The sequence below is a fragment of the Anopheles moucheti genome, chromosome X, assembly GCF_943734755.1.
Source record: "Anopheles moucheti chromosome X, idAnoMoucSN_F20_07, whole genome shotgun sequence".
Taxonomy (NCBI): domain Eukaryota; kingdom Metazoa; phylum Arthropoda; class Insecta; order Diptera; family Culicidae; genus Anopheles; species Anopheles moucheti.
This window is the reverse complement of record NC_069142.1, coordinates 15,672,186-15,686,073: the sequence shown is the minus strand read 5'-3', so window position 1 is coordinate 15,686,073 and position 13,888 is coordinate 15,672,186. Positions and strand designations below refer to the sequence as shown.

Genomic DNA, 13,888 nt, shown 5'->3' with positions numbered 1-13,888 from the left:
TGCGAACTCTTTCATTTGCTGTTGCTGGCTTACCAGCAACCTTGAAACCATTTCCTCGAGTGTTTGTTCTCGAGTGGAACTTCCTTCCCCGAAGTCCATTTGGCCTTCTTTAAAGGCCTTGAGCTCCGCTCTATTTTTTGCGTCTCTTTCCGCGAGAGCCTTCAGCTCATCTCTTTGCCTATTAAGCTCATACTTAATTTGTTGGCATTTGTAGCATAGCCAGGCTACCTCTGGCTTTGGTTTCCGTGTTAATTTGGCACATACCAAATGGAACCAGCGATCGCATTCTGTACATGCGATCATACTCTCTTCAGCGGTATCTTCCGCTGTACAGAGTCGACAACTACCTGTGTTATTCTCGGTAAACTTGTAAGGCATTTTGGACGAATCAAAAGATTTCCTTGCCGTGCTTAAATAGAACGTTACACTTACCCTTTTCGGATTACTGTTTACTTCCCTTGATGCACTGGCTGGATCTTTCACGATTGTGACGATTAAGGACGACTGCGGTGGAAGACGTGCGCAACTTGAATCACTGTTGTTCGTGGTTAATATTGTTCACTTTCTCGTCCGTAGAAGTTTTAGAACATCACTTTAGTCCGTAACCTTTTGAAAAGTTCTGCACTTGCACTTGATTCGATATTCACGACGCTTAATCACTTTTGTTATGTTTTAATCGTCTTCGCGAATCATTTAATACACAGAACTGTTTTGCTGTTCTTATGGCGACAGCACACCATGAACGTAAGTTCGTTCGGAAGAGATTACCATTTCGCGCGCGAGTTAATGTAATCTCCTCTCTGGAGCCACCATTTGTTGCTGCGGGAACAAAGTTCGGACTGCTTGGTCCGCCGCCGTAGGTAGACCACGCGAAGATTGGCCTACCATGAAACTCTCGCGCTAGTTTCGGACCGTCGTAGCCAAATCGGACGTTAGGCTTGGCTCTGGAATTCCGGAGCTAGTTTCTAACGGTGGACCTTGCTAGACGGAAAACCGTAGAAGTGAAGGCGCTCGGAATTGTTCGGGTCGGACAGTTAGGCTTTTGTTCTGATAAATCAGAATAAGTTCCTAATGTGGACCTCCATACAACTCGATTGCCAACCCAGCGACTCGAAAAGCACCGGTTGAGGTTTAAAGTACAAGTCTCGTTTATTAACAATTTCTCCTGCTTATATACTAACAATCTGTCTTAGGACTTGAAAGAGAAAGCGAGATGAACGATAGAATCGTTCTCCTTACGTTAGCATATATTGTATTTGAAGGATCGAATTATTCTTCTTATGCTGGCAAATCTATTGGTGTCGGGTGTACACGCCCGTTGACAGTCGTATTGCGTCTGCTTATTTGCGATTATTGTCGTATAGTCGATTGTATTTGTTTACAGTATCAACGGTGAGGGCTCTTATTGTTTATACGCTTTTCGAACGGGTCTCCGGACGTTGTTTACTTATGACCTCACGTATCTTTCAATTGTTATGTGTTTGTTCCCCCTTTGAGCGCTGGCATGCTCATTCATGAATTTTGTTCGCATACTTTGTATTTCGACCCATTTCGCGGATTTCTTGATTGTTATGTTTATTCCCCTTTTGGCTGCTAGCGTGTTCCTTCATGAACTCTTTTCGCGTTCGTAACATGCATACTTCTCTTGCGTAGCCGTGTAACTGAGCCGATATAGCTATTCAAATAAAAAAAAATTATCTAACCAAGGATATATAAAATCTAAGGATATTTTCGATCAATTTCTACCTTTATAATTAGATTTTGTGCAATAAATTAACTCTGCCTCTAAATTTCCAAAAATCGCACAATCGGCACAAGTTGTTTGGGGCCCCCAACACGGCGAGGCCCTAGGCGACCGCCTACACCGCCTACCGTTTGATTCGCCGCTGCTGAATAGCATGCAGCAACAAACCATGTTTTCGTTTATTTACTTTCATAGTTGTCAGTGATAACAAGGCAAGGCACATACCCAAATATACCCATAAATTCAATTTCTTTGGTGACCGGAATGTGAGAATTAAGGTTTATAAAAGAACATTCCTTTCACATTCCTATCAAACGCGTTAGAGTGTGGGGGCAAAAGGCAAAACGGATCCTGCATCTCTTTCGTATTTTGCGCCGATCCGTCCGTCGAAAACGCTCAGAAACTATGAAATTTTTGGTTTCTGACACCAAGAGAGCATCCAAACGAAGCGATAGTCCGAATTTCCGTACCAGCAGACAGCATTTCATACAGCTGCACCCTTCCCTCTAATGATCACAGGGCTTCCGTCGACTGATCCTTCATCTCTTCCGTTCGCCCAAATGTTATAGCACGCACATGACTCTACCCAAGTTTATTTTCATGAAAATAACAATGAGGAATATTTATGGAATATATTTATACATGGAATCCTTCTAAACCCCCAGACATTCCATGACGACAAGCGATATGAATATTGGAAAATAACCGAACAATAAACAATTCATATTGTCTTCGGAAATAGTGGCACTCCATGTTTCCTACTCCAAATAATTAAAAAACTTAACTGCTGTACAGTTATGACACGCACTGTAGGCACTGGATGGATGAAACGAGACGCAGGATTCTCCCCACAGTACCTGAGCTATTTACTCTACCGATCGCTCTCCCTTGTTTGATAATATGTGTAACTAATAGCCAATCGTAGAAGATCTCTCATTCTGATACCATCAAAGCGAATGATAACGTGAGTATGCGATATCAATATGTTATGTACAAACATGGCGGAGCCTTGTTCGGATCAGATTGATGTTATCTCCTTTCGTGGATGCTCTCTTGGTGTCAGAAATCACGAAACCGGTCGCTTCTGGCGTGTCCGATCGCAAGCGCGGAGACTTCGACGAAAGGAAAAGCGCTTCAAAATAATATGCAATGACGACTGAGATGACCGTGTGCTCCTCTAGCTATTGTGAGTTGGACACTAAACACTAACGGTGATTAATTCTTTCCATTTTGCTCTCTGTTGTCCCCCAACAAAGATTATCATCAAGAAGAAGAATAACCATGTGGGAATGTGGGAATGTGGGAGGCAAACAGTACCGCGAATCAATCTGCTGATATATGTGATATGTGATATTAACATCTATTGTACTGCTTTTAATCCGTATCGTCGTATGCTGAGCGGTGTCTACGTCCTTCGGGCACCGGCACAGCTCAGCTCGTCGGTATGTTCATGCAAACTATATACTCAGTACAAAACCGCATGCAATTATGAGGTGCGATCAGCATCTGCTGGTGGCGACGCTTTTACGTACATACGTGTTTATATGAAGTATTTCGTGGACAGTGTTTTTGTGTGTTTATTAAAAGTTTATTTAATAGTTCGATCTTCGAATTCGTGATTGAGTTGAGAAAAGGGATCAACGGCGGATCAAACGGTAGACGGAGTAAGTGGTCGCCTAGGGTCTCGCCGTTTTGGAGGCCCAAATAATGTGTGTAGTAGTAGAAGGTGTATACATAGGCCCCCTCTCCTTATGCTAGAGGAGGCCCCGAAGGGTACCACAAGAGGCCGAAATTTAACCGCGAACTACCAGTGGGATGATTCAAAGTGAGTTCAGGAGCCCCTTCTTACTGCGCCTTTAGTTTTGCCTTATGTCAAGGGCCTCAATGCCCCTCATTTCATCGTTTTTGAAATTAGAGGACCCATTTATAATTCCGCCCTGGGCCTCCAAGGGGATTGATCCTCCACTGCCTACTCCGCTTACCGTTTAATCCGCCGCTGGGTCAACAACTTAAGTAATGAAATCTGGAGGCGCATTATAATGTGAATTTGTGCTTAAGATGAGCTCCGCAAACTCCTGTTGATGCAGGAATCATGATCAAACCTAGACCTAGACCGAGATTCGAGGAAACGGATTTGTAACCTATCCTGTGGATAACGTTTCTTGCGTGTTATTCAACGAGAAATTGTTTTTGTTGCCTGGAATCACAGCATGTTTCTTTATTGCTTCGTTTTTGCTTGTCATACTGATAGCTCAAGCTAACGCTATAATAAACTCCTTCCAATACGTGTACAAGTTTTCGTTTCGTTACGGACTCATCCTATCCAAGCTGACGGACAGCTCTGGTAAAGGGTATTATTTTGTAGCAAGAGCTTTCCCTTTCATTCACATTTCCATCATGTATGAGGGAAACAAACGATAAAGAAACCCTTTTTTGTCCATGTCTAGTAAAAGTTAATTAAGTCTTTTTATGTTCGGGCGTGTATCTCTGTGTGTAGCTCTGTTGTCGATGGTAAACTTCGTTCGAGGGGGGGGGGGGGGGGGGGGCGTAACTCACCGCACCGGAAATCACCAGTGCCACCCAGAAAAAGGACTACCCACATACCACCCACTGTTATGTGGGTGTGCTTTTTGTTGTTTGTTTTGCTTACATTTAAGTTTGTTCACTTGCTCGGCTGTTGCATTACCGTACGGGTTCGTTAAAAAAAAATCACAAATAAACGTAAATCGACTAGCTATATTGCTACATACGCATAAGTCTGCTGCTGCCTACGCATATCTATCTAGCCCGACTAGATAAAACATAATAGGACAAAATTAAATCGTTAGAATAATAATCATAAACTAAAGCCAGTGTCTACTAAGCACGTGTTTTTCCTTTGGTATGGTTTTGGGATAAACATCACATCCGGTGATAATCCGGTCACTGATGGCAAGCGGCAAAAGTATTAAAAACAAAACGTGCTGCGAACCCTATTACCCTAGACCGACCGTACATTTTCATCAAGCGCTTAAATTAGAATGTTAGCTGCTAAGCGCAGTACAACTGCGTGTGTCGCGCGTTTGCGTGATGTTTGCCGTGATCGTGTGTGTGTGTGTGTGACCGTGTGACTGATCTGGCCGGTAATTTGCGTATCACGTTCGCGTTTAAAAACGCACGCTCTCGCATTCTCCTTTTTCTCCCGCTTTACTTCTTTTTATAAAAAAAAAAGATGTTAAGCAATTAAGAATAAGCAATACCACGTTTAGTTAAAAAAACGCAACCGATTATCAAACACAAAAATTAAATAAAAATAAAATGAAGAAACTACTTTCGAAAATCAAAAATCCTACATTTACGCTACACGTCGAGAGATGGAGAAAACCCAAAAAGAAGCTTTCTGCCAATGGCGCTGTGCGCTTAGTTGGACTTTTTCGCATCCTTCGGTTCTTCCTTCGCCTGACCACGGCCCAAAATCTTGGCCAAACTGTCCCAGATGCCACCGAACAGCAGGGCGCAGCTTAGATTCTCGAACGGCACGAACGGATCGTGTATGCCGAGTAGAATCGACGACAGCTTGAAGTAAACCAGGAAGATGACAATGCCGAAATAAACGAGCGCGTGCGGGGCCGAAATCAGGTCCGTTTTCTTGTCCAGCACGAAGATGATCGAGGCGATCAGGGATGCCTTGGTGTAGCTGTGTTACACGATGTACACAAAATGGAATTGTTATTGAGAAAAGAGAGCTGGCTAAGGTAATGCTGGTTACTCACAAGCTTGGCTGTAGGAACTCCATTGCCGTGGGAGTCCACACACCACGAATCAAGCGCTCGATCAGCTTGGTGAAACCGGCACCGTTGCCCTTCAATGTACCGATAATGATCATGATGATGAACGCATTCGGATACAGCTTGGCAGCGTGTGTCACACCGTCGTGAATCTACGGAAAGATTTAGGAGATTGCCGAAACCACATAAAAAAGAAAACGTAATAAAAGGGCTCCGCTTAGTATCGCAAAACACAGCATAAATATCGCTTGGTTGATAGTGTTGATCGTTGTGCCGTGCTTGATAGTGCAGTTTGGACCTGAAGGCTCTGAATTTTGATTGCGCTTGCACGGTTCCACGTTTCGCTCACCTTCTTCGCACGGTAGATCTCCTTCATGGCACTTGCCACCAGTTTGATCGGCAGGAACTTGGCTACCTTGTAGCCGATGTCGAACGGCGTGTAGAAGACGATGTACCAGCAGGCCGTGGCTACCAGGAGCTGGGGTGTGTTCTTGAGCGGGGCCAAAATTGGCTCACCCAGCAGTCCGTTTGCAACCATGCCACCGGCAAAGACGACCAGCATCGTCGACAGCCAGCAGGCGAGCGGGTGCTTGCGCGAAAACGTGTGTGCACCAGCACCGAGATCCTCCTTGACCGACAGCGCACAGAGCAGGCTGTGTGCGATGTCAAAGTACGGAAACATCTTAAGCTTGATCACCTGGTTGGCGATATCAAGGAACGCCTCCGGATCCATGGTGGCGGTATGGGTTTTGCTTAACGGCACGAAACCTGAAACGATTCCTGAAAAAAGGTACACGAATGATATAAAGGACGCGGTGTAAGTAAACTTGGCCTTCGGACATCAAAGCAAACACCATTTTTACAAAATCACTTCTACAAATAACTCACGCACCACTAATGGACTGGGCTGGCTTAAGAATTGTGCACACGGATCGGAACGACCAACGACACGACCGTACAGCTCGAGCTTAGCGACACGAAAAAGGCCCGGGCAGGCCAGGGTCTCGCTCACCAGCTTAGGCCGGCTAAGAGCCGTGAAAGGGCTTGCGCACAGCGGTTTACGAAAGATCGACAGGTGAGAAAAGAGAGGCAGCAATTGCCTTACTGATTCAGCACTGCGTGCGAGAAAAGGGTCACATGTGCATTGTCTCGTTTCGAGATAGCTAACCCTTGCCTCACACATCGTTATATTGAGGTGCAGAAACTAAAGGTTATGATAAATCGCCGGATCGACGATCCTGCATACGTTTGCCTTCCGGGTGTCGCAAACTATTTCCGTGGCTCTCACGTGGTTTGCATCCCGGGGGCTCTGCACAGTCAAGTGTTGCTCAGCACAACTCGCGCGCTGTGGCTGCTTCGCGGCCAGCTAATTGCAAGCCGGTATAGTTGCGGCAAAAACACACACACACACATCGTGTGGTGGAGAAAATTTTAAAATTAGAACAACACGCTTCACTCTCTCCTGGTCGGCTCCGTTTCAATCAAGATTGGTTAGCAATGCGCTTAAAAAGACAAATAGGTAGCGATCCGTTGCGTTCGCTCGTACCGAGATCCGCGAGGATCTTCATAAACGTGGAACTTGCGCATTTGAGGGCTTGTCAAACAGGCTAAGCCGGACACTCGGTAACGGGTGATTCTGCTGCGCTGCGATGATATTAGGTGCTTCCCTCTCTAGCTCGCGCGCGTAGACGCTTTCACTCAGCAGTGGTATGTTTATTTATAAATTTGACCTCCACGGAGGAAGGTTTTATGCTGCTTTAGCGTTAGCATCATAGCCCCGCGTGCGTGGAGGTGTGGTTTAAAAGAAAGCACTGTCGTGAGAGAATAATAATTCTTCTTCCTTGTAAACATCAGTGCAAAATCCTGAAACAGCAGCAACAAAGTAGTAAAAAAACACACACAAAAAAACGGAATATTTACCCGACTTTTTGGTTTTACGACGATTTTGTTGTGCGTTCGCCTTAACTCTGTATGTTTAGCTGATGAATTATGCACTGCAATTTCCAAAATATTGTGTTTATTTCACGTTTGCCGTTTCGTACGTCCAATACTGCTTTGGCATGTTATCGTTTTCTTCTTGCTCTTCTTCTTTTGATGGGTTGGAAGAATCCAAGGTATATATACCACAGTGGGCAGCGAGGAGGTGTTTTGAAAATTCTGTTTTGACGCATCGGTTTGACGGTTATTTGCCCGAATATTTCAATTCAATTCAATTTCAATTACCTGATGCAACTTTCCATCTTTCCAGCTCTTCAGTTCCTTCTAGAACAAAAATGCCTAACATGAATAATACGTATTGAACGTACCTTCATTGTCAGAATGTCCGGTTCCGGTTAAAAAATAAAAGTAGTAGGGCTGTCTTCTGTAGCCTTCGGTTCACTTTGAAACAATATAGTAATATTGTAAGTGCAAGCCCAAAGGAGACGCCAACACCCACAACATCCACTCTCGTAATCAATTCGCAATCGTGCAGCGGTCATCCCCAAAACTCAGCGTTAGGTATCGTCCGATTGAACGATCAACAACGCGAAAGATGTGCACTTTAACATGCCGAGAGTGTTCAATATTATTGAATCCTCAAAGATTCAAGAATATTTTAGAAATTCATGAACCTCTACAGAAACATAATTTAAAACATTTTTTAGCTTCTGACTTCACTTTTAGCTTCACTTTAATATCGTTGAAATAACCCAGTACTTATAGCATTCAACTGCGACTGTACGTTCATTATCCTAATTTGAATATAATAACGGATTGTTGAGTGTTGGCAGTTGCGAATGGCAATGTTTAAATTAAGGTGATACATGCATATCATCTAAAAGGCCTTCGACTTCTTTGACCGTTCACAGACGAGTTGATAAGGCTAGGTCACCATATCCGTTTCCCGGATACCCGGTCCAGGTTTCCACTTTTTCCAGTCATCTAGCACGTTGTAGTCCTGTAGTTCTCTCAATTTAAAACCAACGTAAGATGATGAGATATCGATTTCGTGTCGCTCTGTGTGATTTGATTACATCTTTATTATTATCATTGTTTTCGTTTTCTATCAGCTTATAAATCTTGCACACGGTTGTAGTTTGATTCACTCACAGCACATTTAAAAGCATAATGGAAGGGTATTTCCTCGAAGTACTTGCTTTATACATTGTTGCTTTGGTTTGTTCTTGTTATGTTTCCTTTTTTCTTTTCTTTGCACATAAACTCGCCTGATTACTGATCACTTGACAATCACATTGGGATTTTGCAACATCCACTAACATTAGTTACACTTTATCGCGTTACACTTCCAGCGGTATCAATATGCCCGAGATTGAAGAAAGTGAATATAAAAAACCTGCATCTTAATGTTTTCCGCACAAGACATGAAGGGGGAGTGGGATAGAGAGGAAAAGCCATTCAAACATTCAGTTTCCATGTTGTTTTTTTTTGTTTTTTAATTCCCTACACATACAAACGAGCAAAAGGCCCCGTTACCGTGAATTGTGTACAATATCCATCTAAATAATACAGCACGTTCATTATCATTAGTGCACTGCGAAAGGTGCGTAGCTCAACATTTGATCGCATTTCAACACTTTCCAATTGTTCGAATTGCATCCGGATGCATCTACACATCTATACATGCTTTACCGGTTGAGCCGAAAGGAATGTATGATTTCGCTACTGTCGGCGTTCAAGTTGAACCCCACAATCATTTCGTTAAATGAACTAATGAACTAGTCTGAATAATTTTCAACAGAAAAAGACCCCTCAATTACCTACTTCATAATAACAAAAAAAGCGTACTAAATACATAATGTTATATGTCATTTAAAAACATTTCGTTCTGTTTGGACTAGCTTGTTAAGATACCGACCGTACCATAACCACCACCGTACTGTCGAAATAAGGTAAATATTTGTGCAAAAATCATTCACGCTTCAATAATCCTCTGTGTAAACGTTCATAGTCACAGTTCAATCACAATATTCGATACCAATAAGGATGCAGCATTAAAAATCTTACAGCGCAAAATAAACGTAACATAAAGGGAATGTAAATAAATCCCATGCTTCCAGAAATGTACTAAATAATACTAAAATAAAATAAAACTAAAACAATTGCACCAACTGTGAAGAAACAAAACCAAAACAAATAACGAATTCCCATCGATGATCCACCAAATATTACGAACAGCAGTTTAAAGATCAAATTCGATTGCGTGTTTTATGATATGCTTCGAATGGGTGTACCGGAAGCGGAACCGACCCCACCCATCGGCGTTGGGGGTGATGACGTTGGTGAAGACAACGACACTCCGGATGGTTGATGATAATATTCTCTCGGCTGTACGCTACCGCTGCTGGTGCTGTCACCACTGCTGGCAGTAACGATCGGGTTGATGCTAGTGTTACTGCTTGCAGCAGGCTTAAGCTGTCGTATCTCTGGAAACAGTTCTAGCATTAGCGTTTCGAGCAAATCATAAAACAGCTGCTTGTTGTAGAGTGGGTTCTGTAACACTTCGAATAGCTTCAGTGCACCTTGCCGTGCGTTCTGTGCCCCGATCAGGCTGCAAAGCAACTCCGGTATGTTGTCCTGTAATAGTGACCGTGCGGCGTTCATGATCATCTCCCGTTCATCCTCGGTGCGTTCCGGTGCCAGAATTCGCGCCCCACTTACACCGTTGCCTGTCTGTAGTGATGCACCACCGGGCCACAGACTACGCAGTACGGCACTGGCGTACGCGTGCAGCATTGGCTCATCGAACAGCGCAGTGATCGATTCTCGCAGCTGACGGTTTATCGTCTGCCCGTACGTAATCTGCACGAACGAAATCAGGCTCTTACGCAACCACCGAAACACACCTCCGAGATCGAATATTTCCCCGAGCAGAGCGTACAGTGGTTCGGCGATCGAGTCGCGTGCCTCCACCGGCGCACCGTCAATCAATGGGGAGGCAGTGGACGATGCTCCACTGGCCGGTCCACCTTCCAGGTACAGCGATACTTGATCAGCATCCTCCGGCGTAAACGCGTCATGGTCTCCAACAAACGGACGTTCCGTACCGCCCACATTCCACAACTGCTCTAGCTTGTCACTGTTGCTGCGGAATATAGTTGCTAGCGAAAATTTAGAAGATGGTTTCTTCGACGGTGACGGATTATTCGCTACTACGCCCTGCTTCAAGCGGTCGGAGCTGGGACTTAGAAATTCGTACACCACCTCACTTTGGTTCAAGTGGTCATCCTCTAAAATGAAGCTGAGGTAGCGTTGCACCTGTGCCTTGGCTTTTTCCAACAATGCGCGATCATTCTTAAGTAGAAACAGCTTGAACGCGTTGTTCGAGGGTAGATCGAGCTGTCGCAGCTCCGCACACATTGGGCGCAACTTCCGATGCAGGGTGTGGAACTGGGCCAGCGAACGAACCACAACCCACCCGGTCGAGATGGTGTCGGTGGCCTCTAGGGCTGTCATGACCACAGTATCATCGCGCGTCCCACTGCCGTAGTCGTTCATCTCGTCCACCTGCACCACGATCATAAACTGTGGCGGTTCGCGGTCATCTGAAAAGTCCACACTTTCCACTATAGCACGCCAGCTGCCGAGATACTCGCCCCAAACTGCCGTGCGCAGCAAATGTGACTCGAGCTGACGTCGTTCGCCCCGTAACCAATTAATCTCTCGCTCCAACATCAGCAACAGCTTTGAGTCCGGTTTTAACGAATGCTTTAACGCTTCAAGCGCTTGCTGCTTGTTCGCCAGCTTCTCGTCCAAACGATCCAGTTTGTTGCGCGCGTACTGCGAATGATTGCTGAGATCTGCTAGCGCTGGGTCGTTGGCACCATCGACACCATTCACCACACTGCCACCACTCTCCTGACTTTCCTGACTATCGTGGGTGGTGTGCTGCAGTGAACTACTCAACTCACCACCCACGTCCCTGCTGCCCGCTGGATTACCACCGCACGATGTAATGATCTCCTTAAACTCATCCTGCGTCAGTGAATTTTTCAGACGCACATACTCATCGCTCAGCAGGAACGGCTGATAATACTTTTGTTCCAACAGTGCCAAACACTCCCGCTGCACCTCGTAGAATACGTCCGGACCGCCGACGTCACCGACCAGAAACGCTTCCATGCGCTTGCGCGTTGCCTTATCCAGGGGAATCTCCGAGCTGGGGGCCCGGATGTACGTGTAGAAAATCTCCGCCCCGAGCTGATGCCATGCGGAACGAGCGGCGCGACGCAGTTCCTCCACCGTTGTATAGTACCCTACCAGACTGGCAGCATTCATCGGTTCCAGAAACGCGGTTAAAGCACGCCGACCTGCTACCGTTGATAAAATGTCTGCAAGGGCCAGATCTACGTCATTGCTAACGCATCCTTCCCAACCAAGCCGTGTCAGACATTTTTCGCACTGACTTTTAGCAAACGACAGCTGCTGGATGTAACGCTTGAGCCGGAGCGTTGCAGCTGGTTCACCATCATTATGCCCACCATTTTCGACCATACCGGATGCGTTGGATGTGCCGGATGTATCAGTTGGTGCCATTGCAAACCCACCGCGAGCCCGCTGCATCGCCTGCATGGTCGTCGCCTGTCGAATATCACTCACAATGCTTGCCCGTATCGAATGCAGCTCGTCGGTCGTTTGCGTCATTTCTATGATGCGCAGAAAATCCTCAAAGTTGGCGGCATATTCGTGGCTACGCTTTTGTATTGCAACCGCCACCAGGCGTGTCTCGATATATTCCACGATCTGTTGGTTGATAAAGACCGGTGCCGTCATGTAACGTATCGCTGGATGTAGCACACGGTAGGCGATCACTTCGCTGAGCAAATCTTTGACGGGCGAAAGAGAGTATCCTCGTGGCAAAAGAAATATAATCAGTATCTCACTGATCTTTTTTAAAAAGTCAAGCTCTTTCTCCGCCGTGGCCAGGTAGGACGCAGTTAAAATCGATTCGTGTGTGCCATCAGCAAACGCTTCCGGCGTTGTTTCCACCTTCCCTGACTGTCGAATCTTTTGCAAATGCGTTGTTACTTTTTGCACAAAGTCACAGGCTATCAGTTTCGGTGCATCGATTCGGGCAGCTCGTTCATGAAGCTTCTCTATACCGAGCCAAATATCCTCGCGAAGCAACTCCACGATGCGGCGTGGGTTCGCCACAACTGTCTCCAGTGCCGGTCCTACCAGATCCCGCATCGTGTTGTCGATGATCTGTTGCAGCAGTCCGTCAACCGTGCGGCCAAAAATGATCGGCAACTGACCGGTACTGACCGGAGCGGTGTTGGTGCTTCCACTCCCGTTCGTTCCACGGCCACCAAATGCACGGGACGTCGGAGATGCTCCGGGAGAACCTTGCCCAAACAGCGATGATCTTGAAAGTGAAATGAAGATGCATATATATCATTCTATTAAATTAATCGCTACAATAAAAGTTTTTACATTCTAATTCTAAACTGAAGAACAAGTACCTGGTGGCATTGTAAAGGACATTTGTTTGATCGTCTAGACCTTGGCTGACGTAGGTAACTGATTCGCGGTTTGTCAGTTTGTAATGCACATAGATGGTACCAAACACCGCTACGGAATGGATTTGATAAGAAGATATTCAACCTTAACTTTAATGCAATGTGTGAGAAGAATCGACGTTGTAGCCGATACTTACCGACGGTAATCAGTACTAGCGAGTAGATGACGAACAGAAGAAAGTACAAGAAAATGGGCGAATATACGCACACGGCACATAAAATAGCTGCTATGACACCGATCCAGTATTGTACCTTCATACCGGAAGTTGCGTCCCCTTTATCCTGGCTTTGCAATTGGTTTTTACCAAAAAATATGGTACGCTGGTCAACGCTACCACACTGTTAGCAGCTCCTGTTTTAACCCCTGCTTGTGTCGTCTGTTACGAACGAACTTTGTAATCACAGCACACATAAAACGCCTTTTTGGCGGAGGCATTTATGGGGGTGCCCTTTCCCTCATCATTGTCCAACGATGCACATTGACCGAACAGCCCAATATCCTTGCGTTGTTAATTTCACCGTATGCCAAATACACACGCAAACGCCCTTCGATTATCAAATGGAAACGCCAAATGTATTTACAACCATTTGCATTGGCAGTGGAACTTCTGGAAAAAAAACGATTTCAACTTTAGGTATTAGATTGGATATATCTTACGTCGAACGGATAATAATTTATCCCTGGATGTGTTAAACTTTTGGGATAGGGCGTAGATTGTTATTGATGGCTAATCAGCCCGTGGTGTCAGGCAGACTGGGATGCAAACAAATAGCAACTGTCACCGAACGTCTAGTTAGGGCCTGCTCTGGGGAGTTGTCGTATACGACCAACGACAACGACATGTTTTATGGGTGCTCTA

General features: G+C 45.3%; 2 protein-coding genes across 4 annotated transcripts; both read right to left on the bottom strand.

Annotated features, from left to right (window-relative positions):
* Nucleotides 1-3,561: 3,561 nt before the first annotated feature.
* Nucleotides 3,562-7,559, bottom strand: LOC128306706 (trimeric intracellular cation channel type 1B.1). 2 transcript variants are annotated; one of them, XM_053044294.1, is made up of 4 exons: nt 7,432-7,559; nt 5,861-6,291; nt 5,497-5,663; nt 3,562-5,420 (listed from the first exon to the last, which is right to left on the bottom strand). In XM_053044294.1, the coding sequence occupies exons 2-4, from the start codon at nt 6,242-6,244 to the stop codon at nt 5,144-5,146; spliced, it is 828 nt and encodes a 275-aa protein (XP_052900254.1). In that variant the 5' UTR covers nt 6,245-6,291; nt 7,432-7,559; the 3' UTR covers nt 3,562-5,143. The 2 variants fall into 2 exon arrangements, with proteins under 2 accessions (XP_052900254.1, XP_052900253.1); XM_053044293.1 differs by lacking the exon at nt 7,432-7,559 and adding an exon at nt 6,404-6,646.
* Nucleotides 7,560-8,530: 971 nt separating this feature from the next.
* LOC128306603 (sorting nexin-25-like) lies at nt 8,531-13,776 on the bottom strand. 2 transcript variants are annotated; one of them, XM_053044156.1, is made up of 4 exons: nt 13,687-13,776; nt 13,166-13,574; nt 12,972-13,080; nt 8,531-12,874 (listed from the first exon to the last, which is right to left on the bottom strand). In XM_053044156.1, exons 2-4 carry the CDS (start codon nt 13,284-13,286, stop codon nt 9,718-9,720), a joined length of 3,387 nt encoding a protein of 1,128 aa, XP_052900116.1. In that variant the 5' UTR covers nt 13,287-13,574; nt 13,687-13,776; the 3' UTR covers nt 8,531-9,717. The 2 variants fall into 2 exon arrangements, with proteins under 2 accessions (XP_052900116.1, XP_052900117.1); XM_053044157.1 differs by lacking the exon at nt 13,687-13,776 and having other exon boundaries at nt 13,166-13,595.
* Nucleotides 13,777-13,888: the final 112 nt, after the last annotated feature.